The 13,103-nt window shown below is 39.6% G+C and overlaps 1 protein-coding gene across 2 annotated transcripts; it reads right to left on the reverse strand.

Moving 5' to 3' along the window:
- Positions 1-873: 873 nt before the first annotated feature.
- LOC148641929 (uncharacterized) lies at positions 874-12,528 on the reverse strand. Of its 2 annotated transcripts, XM_088616986.1 has the most exons (3): positions 6,240-6,373; positions 5,484-5,575; positions 874-3,482 (listed from the first exon to the last, which is right to left on the reverse strand). In XM_088616986.1, exons 2-3 carry the CDS (start codon positions 5,485-5,487, stop codon positions 2,752-2,754), a joined length of 735 nt encoding a protein of 244 aa, XP_088473112.1. In that variant the 5' UTR covers positions 5,488-5,575; positions 6,240-6,373; the 3' UTR covers positions 874-2,751. The 2 variants fall into 2 exon arrangements, with proteins under 2 accessions (XP_088473112.1, XP_088473113.1); XM_088616987.1 differs by lacking the exons at positions 5,484-5,575; positions 6,240-6,373 and adding an exon at positions 12,440-12,528.
- Positions 12,529-13,103: the final 575 nt, after the last annotated feature.

A 13,103-nucleotide genomic window follows, 5' to 3' on the forward strand; every position in this document is an offset into this window, starting at 1 on the left:
TGAGGACTGCAGATATTGTCTTCTGTGATACCTCACAGCCATAACAGCAATTTAGAACTCAGTTGAGAAAGACTGTTCTGTAGCAGCAAGGGGCCACTCCAATCATGCGTTCCCAGACTCCTTCCATGTGAGGAGAATGGGAAGGGTTGAATTCCCATGTGCAGTCTTGCTCTCTTAGATATTTTTGGACACCAGTCTCTAGTTTCTACTTCTTGCCAAGATGTAGCTCCTTGAAGTTTGTTCCACAATCTGATTTTAGTTGTTTCATGAATCCACAAATGGCAGAGAACCTCCTCAGTGCGCTGATGCAGCTCAATGTGATGTGGATTCTATCACTTCAATGTGCACTGCCTGAGTGCTCGTGCACGTGAACAGCACTGCCCAGTGCTCACTGTAAGCTTGCCATCCTCTGGTGTGGTGTGCAGCATCTGTAACAGGTGGGGACATGCCGGGTCATTTGGGCGGAAGGCCTTCTAGTTTCTGTTCTTCCCTTTTGCCACATTGATTCCTACACGTGACACACTTGTGAAGGACAGAACTGATGAACCTCTTACCAGAACCCATCTGTCACGGATGTCAGAACTGTGGAATGGCAGGAGAGCGAAAATAGACCCTATGTGTAGCAGCAAGATGGGGTTTACCCGGTCCTAGACTCAGTCTATCTGTTTCTGGACAATGCCTGTGCTGTTGAGAGGAATACTGGAAGGGGACTATTTTACATGTTTTGTTTGTTCATTCATATGCCAGATGAAAATCCATTTCTCTCTAAACCTCAGAGAGTGTGCCCTATGGATCAAGATTTCCTTTAGCTGTGGGAAAGCCACCTCTTATGTTGTGCTGAGAAATAAAAATTAAATACAAAGATGTGATAACTAACCAGCCAAATATTTTATTGATGCTGCTGAAATACAATATATATCAGAGTCAGATTAAGCATCCAAAAGAAAGAATTCAATACATGTCATAAATGGTACGCTGCAAAAGAGCAGAGTATGAAAAGCCCAAAGCATTAATTGCATAATTTTTAGCAATTACCCGTAATGTATTCTGAAAAATACTCTTCTACTTTTTGAGGGCTATGATTTTTTCCTTTATTCCGACTCTGGAGACTGAAGCACCAATTCATCTTCCAGTAATAACCGTCTCATATCCAAAGACTATGGTCACCTTTGCTGTATTAGGAACATCCAGGGTTCCCTTCTGAACAACAGCCTTGAATCTCACTGACTTCCCAGGGTTCGCTGTGGCACTCAAGGTAGATGATTCTATAACCTTCAGAGACAAAACAGCAAAGCATACTGCCATTTTGGAAATGGAATTAACAAGACATTGGGGAAAAACTATTTTAACATGTTATCAGTGGCAGTGATCTATGTAGAGTCCATTGTGGAGAAGGAAGAACGTTCAACATTTTTTGGTGAATTTGTAGTGTGAAGAGAAGTAATAGATACTATCATGGGAAAAGAGTACAGAGACTAAACAGAGTAAAAAGGAGTAGGAGAGTTGCAGAGAGGGGAACATGATGGGTAAATGTACTGAGAGTGAGAACTGGAGATACTTTCTATAAAATGAACTGTGGGATCTGGAACAAGCTACCCAGCCATGTTCTCAAAGCTGCTGAATTTATGAAGTTTTATTTATTAGATATTATATATTAGACACTTTTAACATGATGAAGAATTTAATAATTTTAGTTGGTTCACCTTATAGTGAGTTTTATGAATAAGTCCAACGCTGATATCAAAGGGTCAGGTACAGCATTGAATAAGCTCTGTCTACCCCCAATCTGTCTCTGCTCCATATCTGAAATAATTATCTGTATATAATGAAATTATATTTATTGGACAGACAGACCAATGAAAGTCACAAGAAGTTATAGTGTATTTTGTAAAAAGTAGTAGGAATGGAGTATGTGAAGCATATATTCTAATACAGAACTGAACTGCAGGAATACCAAACATAACATGAAGGTTTCATAAATAACCAGCTGTAAAATCTAGTAATCTCAGCTTTTTAACAATCATAACAATTATTAACAATATTTGCCCATATCTTCATATAAGGATGATCTATTCAAACATAGGAACATACAGTAAGTAAGGTTACAAATGAGATGAGACCTTTCAGTCCAGCAAGATCCTTTGTTAGTTAATTAATCCCAAGATCTCATCCAGCTGTTTCCTGAAAGAAGCAAGTGTATCGGCTTCAACCACATAACTGGGCAGCTTCCAAACTCCTTACTCATGTCAATGCTCCATGCCAATCAGTCATCAATACCAAACTGTCTATGTCCACCTCATCACTGTATCAAGATGAGAGGTACAGTTTGTTAGTACTAAAGCCAAGTTATATAGAGGAACATGATCCACAATGTCTACCAGCTGTATATACAGTAGATGATACTTTATATACATGAACTTTAGAAGGTATCCCTGCAATGACAAAAAAAAAAATCTAAAATCACCACTTTAAAAATGTAATTCCAAACAATTTTTTTTTCTCAAATATGTAACTCCCAAGAAAGAATTTCCTTTTGTCAAGGATAATAAAGACCAAGAAAAATGGAAAACTTGATTACAATGAAAGCTAAACTAAATAATAAAAGTCAAGGATGAAGTGCCTCATAGAAAACTAATGGAAATATTTAGAAGATGACAAGGAAACGATTAATGAATCAACTGAATATATGTCCAGTAGATAATGTGGCATATTAAGACTTGGGCAGTTTTTCCATAAAAATTCATTTTAAAATTACAGACAGATGTCTTGCACAAAGGCGAGTATCTGGTAGCAACTGTAATTAAAGCCAAGTTTCTGGGCTCTTCCAATCCAGTTATCAGTGGCAAACTCTGGCGGTGGGGCAGAGTAGATCTTCCCTTCATCCTTGGAGACACACCACAGATTGCCATCAGGAGAGAAGGCCATGAAATGGGTAAGTTCTGCCCAGCCTCCAGTTCCAACAAGTTCGGCATTACTGATCCAGTCTTGATTCATGTGACTTGGAGGTCTTCCTTTAACCAGCTTCCCTTGTGATGTCACAGCATACAGGATACCCTCAGGGTCAAAGAACAGAGAAGGGAAAAGCCACCCTCCAGTTCCTATCTTAGTAGCAACCCTGTACCTCCAGGACACACACTCATTCTCGGGAGGGGGACCCTTGTAGAATTCCCCACTTTTTGACACAGCATAGAGGCTGCCTTCTGGATGGAAGAAGAGGGAGTGAAACTGATCCCATTCTCCTTTGCCAACACACTTTGCTTTAGTGGTCAGCCAGTCTTCATCCGGATTCACTGGAGGAGACCCTGCATAGATGTCTGCATTACGGACTGCAAACATTATCCCAGTCGGACTGAACAGGATGTGGGAGAAGCCTTTCAGATTTCCAACACGTTTAGCACGGGCATAAAAGTTGTCATTGTAGCCAACTGGGGGTCGTCCCATCTGGGCAAATCCTGAGCTCTCCACACCAAACAGCAACACACCTATGAATACATCAAGCATTGAAAAATATGATTTCATCTGCTATCACGAAAAAAAACTTTCAGACCATTATTCATCACACTGAATAAATTGTTCACACACACAACAGATCTTTGCATCAACAGAAACTTATTCTGAGCAAGGGAATATTGCATAAGACATCTAGGTCTGATATGTGTACTTTCCCACATGTAAATAAGGTACTGCTACAGCAAATATATATACAGTATACTTGACAAAATAATATTTTATTGCATCCAATTAGGTCTCTTGTGCTTCCTGTCTGCAGCACTGAAGTAAACAATAGAAGACTTTGATTATCACATGAGTCAACCAAAATCACTAGACGCCAACATCTCTCAGTGAATCACTCAGTCCTGAAATTGCATGCCTCTTTCAGGTGATCTTGGACTGTAATCTGTGTACCAATGCAGTACAGCTCTCTGAGAAAAGCAAACATGTTAACATTGCATGTTTTTTGACAAAGGCAATGGTCTGCGTGTCCTCTCTATACCCCAATTCCAGTGTACCAAAGCAACCCCAGAGGCACTGCTTTTCTCTAGAATGTGATAGATCCTCCTGATCTATTCCCCCATCATAGGTCAGGAATACAGTTACAGGTTTTCAGTACTAACCAGGGTTTGACCAACAAATCCAACTCGATACAATTCTAAAAGTAAGTCTGTAACTGAAGCTTTGGATTTTGTCTGGTTTTTGCTTGATTGTGTCAAGCTCTAGAGAGAACAAGGTGACCAACCCACACAACTGGCAGTTACGTAGACAGTGAAACCAGAATGAGCAGAATCAGCAGTCAGGGTCAGAAGTGTGGTGATGCTGATAGTAGAAGACCTAAAGAGGCAATCGGCTCAAAGCAAAAATTCAGTATGATTAAGCACTACAAGAACAATGAGTGACACTGTCTGTGCTACAGTGTGAGCTTAGTGAAAATGTTAACATTAAACAAAGTGCTTAATAAGTATGGGCATCCCCGTTACTGCAACCATTCACTCAAGATTCAGCTTATGAGTATTAGAATTTTGTTTTCCTTCTAAACTAAAATGTTCCAAAGGTTTGTGATACAGTATTTATGTACAAAAGTGTTGAAACTGGTTCAGACAAACATCTGTACTTATGTCACGCCCTCATCCCACCACATTCCCAAATGAAAGCGCACTCGTACTAATTACACTCCAGCCCCGAGCACTTCTGCCAAACGACACCGCTCCTGCCAATCAGCCAATCAGCGCACCTTCCTCCTCTCACAACACTTAAACCCTCCAGAACCCTCTGCTCTTGGCCTGGTATTGGTTGCCCTTTGGAGTGCCTACCTTGCTTTCATCTTCTAAACCACTATATGGGTACAGAGCAACATACAGATTCTGCTAGCAGACTCCATCACAGGAAACTTGTGTCTGATTGAAGGGATTATAATTGAATCTTCAAAGCAGCAATGAACAATCCTCATCCTGGAGGGCTGGTGTGTCTGTGAGGTTGCACTACAACTTGGCTCTTAAAGAGCTAAAGCAGCTGGTTACTTGTTTAACTAGATCAATTTAACTGCTTCTCTCAGCTCTCCAGGTGCTGCTGCTTTAAATAGACCTTAACCTGCAGACCTACCGATCCTCCAGGACCACGATCGGACACCTCTGCTTTAGAGTGTTACTGCAATACTGAGTCCAGTTTCAAGACTCTGCTGAGCAGCTTACATCTGATTCCTGACACTGAATCAGTCTAGGAGCTGATGATACCTCAGGTAGCCAAACAGCAGATCTGCAAAACAGCATTGTTTTTCAGCACACTCACTCATATTGTCTAGTGCTGAAGCTTTAGCCTGATCACACATGGTTGAGAATACATAGACCTTAAATACCTGCAGACACACCAACCTTCCAGGAACAGGATTAAAGTGTGACTGCGACACCAAGTCGAGTTTCATGATCAATTGAGTTGTTGACAGCCGAGTCTCCACCCGTGAGCTCACTATCAGTTCTCAATATACTCACTCATATTGCCTGATGCTGAAGTCCTGTGAGGGTGATGGGACACGGTTTGTGTTTTAAGATGTTTCTTGCTGAAGATGAGGTAAAGTGCGTTTCTGCAAAAACAGAATTCAAGAACCAAAATACGTAGTTATTTTAAGACTTCTTATTCCCTTGCATGAACTTATAAATCTCCCCATCTTATAAGAACATGTTACTTTAACAATACTATATGAAAAAGTCCATGAACAATGTTTGTGTTATACAAAAAATATTCAACAACCAAAATAATTGTATTTCTTATCTGCAGGAACATATTTCCTATAAAACCCCACAACTTACAATAATGAATGTTACATCTATGATTAACACATGTATATATACAGTATGTATACAAGTGCATTCTAGGTTTTAATTTAAGACATCACACACCAGATGGGTTTTGTCAATATCAACTGTTATGGTAAACAGACCAATCGCTGGAGTAACTAGATGATATGAGACTTTATTTGCAGGGGAAAATGACTAAAAGCTAAATTTAAGGGAATATAGACAAATGTCTATATTCCTGGTGTCCTGTCCAGGGTGTATCCTGCCTTTTCTTTTCATTACGATATCTTCCAGATCAAAACTAAAAGATTTCATCACCAATGTTCCATAAAACAAATGTTTTCCATCATATTTTCCCTTAACAAACAGATTGCCCACACTGACAGGAAAACCAGAGAGACAAAGCACGGTTTGCAACGAAGAGATTCACAACATCTTCTTATTACCAACCTGATCGGGTCCCCCGCACCTGAAGAAGGCTCAAGAGCAGAAAGGTGTGTTTCTCCGTTTGCTTTGTCAGGGTAGGATTAAATTGTGTTATTGAACAGAATTTTGGGTGGAGGTCAAATTTTAATCTGTGAAAGCCCACTGGCTGAAAAAGCACAGCACTCACCTTTTATACAGCAGGTCCCCTCCCTCCTCCCCAACATCAGCAATTTCTCAGAATTGGCTCCGCTCATTCATCTGAAGTGAGGGAGATTGCAACAGTGCTAATTTTCAAGCAACAGTTATCTCCTCAGCCTGGCGAGTTAAAGCTCAACTACTAAGCTATCTGGTTATATTTTATCCAGCTTGTTCATAATTGTTAGAACTGGACTGAACAGTTGAACCTTTATTTGTCACTATTCCAGTTATCCTCTAAGGCAACACAGCTGGATAATTAAAGCTGTATGTCATTGTGCCTCTGCTAAGCATTGCATGAGTTTGAATAACCTTTTCTTTTAAATCACCACTAATATAAAGTTGTTTTATGTCTGTTCATGGTTTGATGTAAATATACCTACTACTGTATATACATCTGAATTACCTGTATATATGCAAATATATTTTTGTTGAATTTTCAGAGCCACCAATGTGAAATTTCACCTGCTGCTGAAGTTCTGTGTTCAGCCTTGGCTTGTTTCCCTTAATTATAATGCTTTTTACATTGAGCAATAATAAATGTTCTATCAAAAATGCTCATTTTGAAATATAAAAGGGACAACCTCAGAATTCTCAAGAAGAATATCCTGTCAAATTATTAACCATTTTATACAAAGGGTAGTGCAAGGCATACATTAACTTTTTTTAACCAATTCATTTTAAAAATATTTTTCTATTCTCTTTGAGAAGCTCATACTATTGTACTATTATACAATAATAACAGCTGAATTTAAGTAGAAATGAAGTTTAAGAATACCTGTTTAAGTTTAAGTTGCCAAGATCCCAAGATGATAATCTTAAATGATGATGAAATCAGTGTTTATATTGTACATGGTTAGTTGCAGAGGATTTTTAAAACAACAATTATTATTAAGTAGTAGTATTTAATACAGAATGTTTAAGGGTACATAATCTCAAGGGACTGCATAATAAAACACACAAAAGATACACATATGCACAATACACATATGCACAAACGCAAACAAAACTGGATTTATTGCCTTCAAACAGTGATCATCAAAAAAAACCTCACTAAAGCACCTCAGCCCACCTTGCCAGCAAGGCACCATCCCTCTACTGCCCTCTCCCAGTCCCTCTTATACTGTAGCTCCTTCTTTCCAAGGGCCCTCCTCCCTTAAAGAGACTTGCTCATATCTTTTAAAAGAAGTGGACAATTTTGAAACAAATGAAGTAACTTAATTATAAACTTTACCAAAGCCATGTGAGGGTTTTATACATTTAAACAAAAAAATCTAACAGTAACCTTTCCATTAAACACAATACCATACTCTAACGGGGAACAATGCAGTGATTTTGAGGGACAAAAGGGTATTGTTAACACCTCACGCATACTGTATCACACATTCACAAACATACAGGAAGGGTACAGGAAAAGTATTGGAGTATTTAACATTAATTTGGGAAAGACAAATATGCAGGCACCCTGTCACAGAGAATAATGACCAAAATCAAAATCAAGGGAATACAGACAAAAGAAGATTTTAAAATACAGCATTGAGGTGAAGGCGAAACAAGATTGCAGAAACAATACACAGTTAACTCCTTCAGCAAATCCAAAGATAACTCAATTCTCCTTAAACAATCCCCTCTTTTAATCCTGAGCTCCACGTACTGTGTGGAACACAGACCAGTGCTGTCAGACAAGACAATCCAAATGGAGGAGACTGAGTGTTGAATCAGAGATGACAGAGAGCCAGCAACAAGCACTGGACACTGAGATACTGTACATCATTGTACTGGCCAGTATGACACAATGAGCCATTACACACTGTTTGAAATGCTTTATTTATGAATGCGAGCTGTACACAGTCTGTGCATGTCCAATCAATGGACTGGGTACGAATGGTCTCATTCCACACAACATGTGCACTATGCCAAAAACGTTGACACAGGATTGTGGAATCAGGGGAAGATTTCTTTTAAGCTTATGCTTGCAATTACGTAGTACAGTATGTGTCCTGTACTGTATGTGTATGTAATGTGACTTTGTCAAACAGTTCTTTGCCTGTATGTTTTTTTTCCAAATTTCAATTTTAAAAACACAAAAAGGCAGTGCTCATAATTCTTCCTTAATATGGAAATTGTACAAACTGTTCAAGAGAAGTGTACATTGCTAATTAAAGGCACACTATGTAATAATAATAGTGGGGTAACATAATGAACATTATCCTTTACAGAACCTACTGATATAACAGCCAGAACTGCAAGCTCTTTTAAATTTACTGGATCATTGCTTTTGTGTTGAAATACCATAGCAAAGCAATGAGTTAGAAAAGCATTGAAATGGATATCATTTTGGGAAGTCAAAACATACTGAACTGACTTCAAGTCATCCTCATTTTACACACTGTACTGGTAAGTAGATTGTTTTTAAAAAGTGCAAAAAAATAATTTTTAAAATCTAAAGCTGTATATTGAAAAACAAATGGCTTAATATAAACTACATTTAATTAGTATTTTTTTGGCCCGGACCATTTTGTTCTCAGGTATATGAAATAACACGAAAGCTGGATGTGTTGTGAGACGTGACAAATAAAAAATACAGTATTGCTTCGCGGTGACCATGCATTGCATTTATTGTATGAGTTATTAAAATTCATATCTGACTTGTAAATGTTTGGATCTTCACTGTGACAATACCTTCAAATGTTTAAAACGATATTTTATGTATATATGTGGACAACTGCTCCATATTTTTGTGATTTGGTTTGATGGTACTGTCTCTCTCGATACATGTACAGTACAGTTGCGTGATTTTTTAGATCAGCAAGTGTGGCATACTGGCGGCACAGTGGCGGAGTGGTTAATATAGGGTGCCACCTGTGTGGAGTTTGTATGTTCTCCCCATATTCATATAGGTTTTCTCCAGATGCTCTGTTTTTTTTCCACAGTCCTGGCCCTGGTGCGGGTGTTTCTGTCTGTGTACGCCCAGAGATGGACTGGTGTCTCGCCCAGGGTGTATTCTGCATTGTTCACTTTTCTTGTTTCACCCTGAATTGGATGAACTGGTTAGAAATGTTTGGATGACAAAAACTGAAACCTCAGAGTAATTAATAACTTTTCTCAATTGTTAATAGCTGTTTAAGTGGTAGATAGTTTGAAAATAAATACTAAATTTAGAACTGGTAACTGTGGTAAATATACAGTACAACAGTTGGCTATACAAATATTTGTTTTCTTAGTAATATCAAGGTGATGAATCCTTCAATGTGGAAGCCTCTCTGATTGTGAATGTCTGTTATCAGCTTAGACTTTATACTTTTCACACACTAATTTCACATGCAAAAACAAGCCAGGCTTCTCTCTAAATTCTTCCACCTGCCAGGAAACATAACTAATATGTAAATCAGTTCTCCTGAAGTGAGATTGACTTGATTACAGGTACCTTTGAAATCATTTCAAAGTTTTCCTGAGATATTATTACTTTTATTTTTAAGACTTTTATCTCCTCATGTGGGAAGGAATGTTATACATTTTATAAAAGCTTGTCTTTTAGCTTCTTAACTCTGGCAAGTGGAAACATACTAGGGGGCATCTATACTGTAGGTCAGTGGAAAACTAGAGCTCATGTCTTAAATGTAGTAAAAATGGAAGTCGAATGTCTTGTTTTGCGAATGTAAGCAATAACGAAAGTCTTAATAATGAGTCGTGTCATGGATATCGGAAGGGAGAAACCGTGGAGAAGCAGGAGAGTGAAAAAGACCCTGTGCGAATAAACAGCTCTTCTTTTCACCAACATCCGTATGAACAGTATGTATACTGTAAGTATATTTAGATTTATGTACATATGTTTCCATATGTTGAATCTAATTCTGTATATACATTTTAATTATAAACAGAGCTGCAATTATTTATAATAATTGTACATATTTCAAGCAAATAGTATCCCTTTTCTCAATTTCTTAAATACAATTCCTGAAACAGTATTGACACTGTTAAAAGATTAAACACCTATCCCCAAATTCTGTTTATAAATAACACATTACACATTTGCTTAAGATTTTGCTAATGGTTTTATCTTGCGTGAAGGTGAGTATCTGGTAGTGATTGTACCCAATGCCAGTGAGAACCCAATGCACTCATTGGGATTGTACCCAATGAGTATCTGGGCTCTTTCAAGCCAGTTATCGGTGGCAAACTTTGGCAGTGGAGCAGAGTAGATCTTCCCATCATCCTTGGAGACACACCACAGATTGCAATCAGGAGAGTAGGCCATGAAATAGGCAAGTTCTGCCCAGCCTCCAGTTCCAACAGTTTCAGCATGAGTGAGCCAGTCAGAATCCTTTTGAGTGGGAGGTTTTCGTTTAACCAGCTTCTCTTCTGACGTCACAGCATACAGGATACCCTCAGGGTCAAAGAGCAGAAAAGGCAATTGCCACCCTCCAGTTCCGATCTTCGTAGCAACCCTGTACCTCCAGAACAAGTACTCATTCTCGGGAGGGGGACTGATGTAAAATTCACCACTTTTTACCACATCACAGAGGCTGCCTTCTGGATGGATGAAGAGGGAATGAAATTGATCCCTTTCTCCTTTGCCAATTTTTTTCATTTCAGCCAGTCTTCATCGGATTCACTGGAGGAGACCCTGCATAGGACTGCAAAAATCATCCCGGTCGGGCTGAACAGGATGTGAGAGAAGCCTTTCAGATTTCCGACATGTTTAGCATGATAATAGAAGCTTTCTTTGAAGTTAACTGGGCCAATCCTGAGCTCTCCACACCAAACAAAACACCTATGAATACATTCAATATTGAAAGTGTAACGAACAGTTCTTTTCCTATGCGAACGACATAATCCGGAATAGTGAGAAAACACAGTGGGAAAAGTCATACAGGAGACGGGAATAAAAACAGGGGGGTGTGTCCATAGAGTGCTGGTGATCCGGGGAGGTGTGGCCGAGGCAAAGAATCCTAGAAGAAATCCAAAGGAAAATCCAAAACTGAGCGAAAGTCCATGGCCGGGTGATCCATCCAAACAAAAGATTAAAACCAGGTGCCGAGTCGGGACCGGCGGGGGTAACAGCAACAGGAGCAGAAAGTTAAAAGCATAACGGAGCCAGTTTAATCCTGGTCCCGGGCTCGCACGATGCGGAAATCAGTGAAGAGCCTCGATTGGCAACTGCGTCTGGCTTTTAAAGGGGGACGGAAGGAGACTGGAACAGGGGGCAGGTGTGGGAAATAAGGCAAATGAGGAAGACCCGGAGCGCCCTTAAGGAGGAGGGACTACAATCGTGACAGAAAGATCAATGGGTTCCATCACAGTAATGCTTCTATGATTTAGATCACAGTTAAGGAAGTGATCAGACAACCTAAAAAAATACATCCATTATAACACGTTTTCGAGTGTTACCTGCTATCAGTGGAAAATGACATCCTCTCACAATCCAGTCCATCACCAATAGATTGGTTAGCAAGAGGCTAACAGGGGAGGAATTCAAGCAAATCATTTCACAAAATAATGAGAGGGAGCTCTCAAGGAGAGGAGTATGGTGGTGCTCCTGGTACAAGTGACCGCTGACTTCCTTCTCTGAGCTGCAAGAAGATTGAGCAACAGTGGTGTGCCAGTGTGAACCAAGTAGGGAAACATTTAAGGAAGTGAAGCGAAAGTTAAAACAAGTGGTGCTTGTGCTCCTTTTCTAGGAGCAGCACTTAATGGTTAATAAACATATCAAGTCTAGTGATAGCTACTGTAAGATGGTAATCATTAACCTTCAATGGCTAAAGCTTACTTTAAAGTAAGTAAACTTACTTCTAAACCGCAAGCCTTACCACGTTCTCTAACCCAGCTCTTAAGCGGTTAAACCAGTAACCAGCTGGCTTAGTAACCTCTCAGTTGTTCGGGTGCTGCTACTTTAAAAAGACCTTGATGGGACATTTGATGGGACATCCCTTCTTTCAAGCATTACTGCAACAGCAAGTCCAGGTTCAAGATGACCGCTGAGCAGCTGTCAAATTGGCAACCCAATCTAGAAGACTCCACATACTCACTCATATTGTCTGCTGCTGAAGTCCTAAATTGGTCAGACAGTTGAGGTTAAGATGTTTCTTGCTGAAGACAAGGCAAGTGTTCTGTGCACCTGCAAAACAGTTCCACAGCCAAAATAGTTATTTTAAGATAGATCTCCCAAGCTAGTATCTTTGAGAGAGACACCAGATTTGGTTTATCAGTAGCATTTTCTATTAGAAAGAAGGGCTCACCAGGATATAGAGGAAAACGCACATAGGCTTAATATTGTAACGATCGTCATCCCTCCTCTAGGGTGTGCTCTGACCCTTTTTGTATTTTAGTTTGATTATTACTTTCACCTGCCCCTTGCTCCGTGTGTATTATTTAAACCTGTGCCTCCGAAGCTCTGTTCTTGGCATTGGAAGATGGGCTCCACAAGGTTTGCCTATTCCCTGGGCTCGCGGGTAACCCGAGGGCAGGTCTTATTCCCCAGCGTCCTGACCATCTGGGTCCAGGGCTTGTAGCACCCGGCTCTGTTATGGTTTTACTCTTCCAAATTCCTACTTCCTTGTTCCTGTGTTAGTCTCGGATGGACCTCCTGGTAATGGACTTTGGACTGCTTCCTGGTTTGTTTGTTTTTCGCAAAAGCCAAAAATAGGTCTGAAAATATGCTAAGCTATACCTAAAATTCATAAAGCAGGTATT

Source organism: Lepisosteus platostomus, chromosome 23, assembly GCF_059453375.1.
Source record: "Lepisosteus platostomus isolate fLepPlt1 chromosome 23, fLepPlt1.hap1, whole genome shotgun sequence".
NCBI classification, from domain to species: Eukaryota; Metazoa; Chordata; class Actinopteri; order Semionotiformes; family Lepisosteidae; genus Lepisosteus; species Lepisosteus platostomus.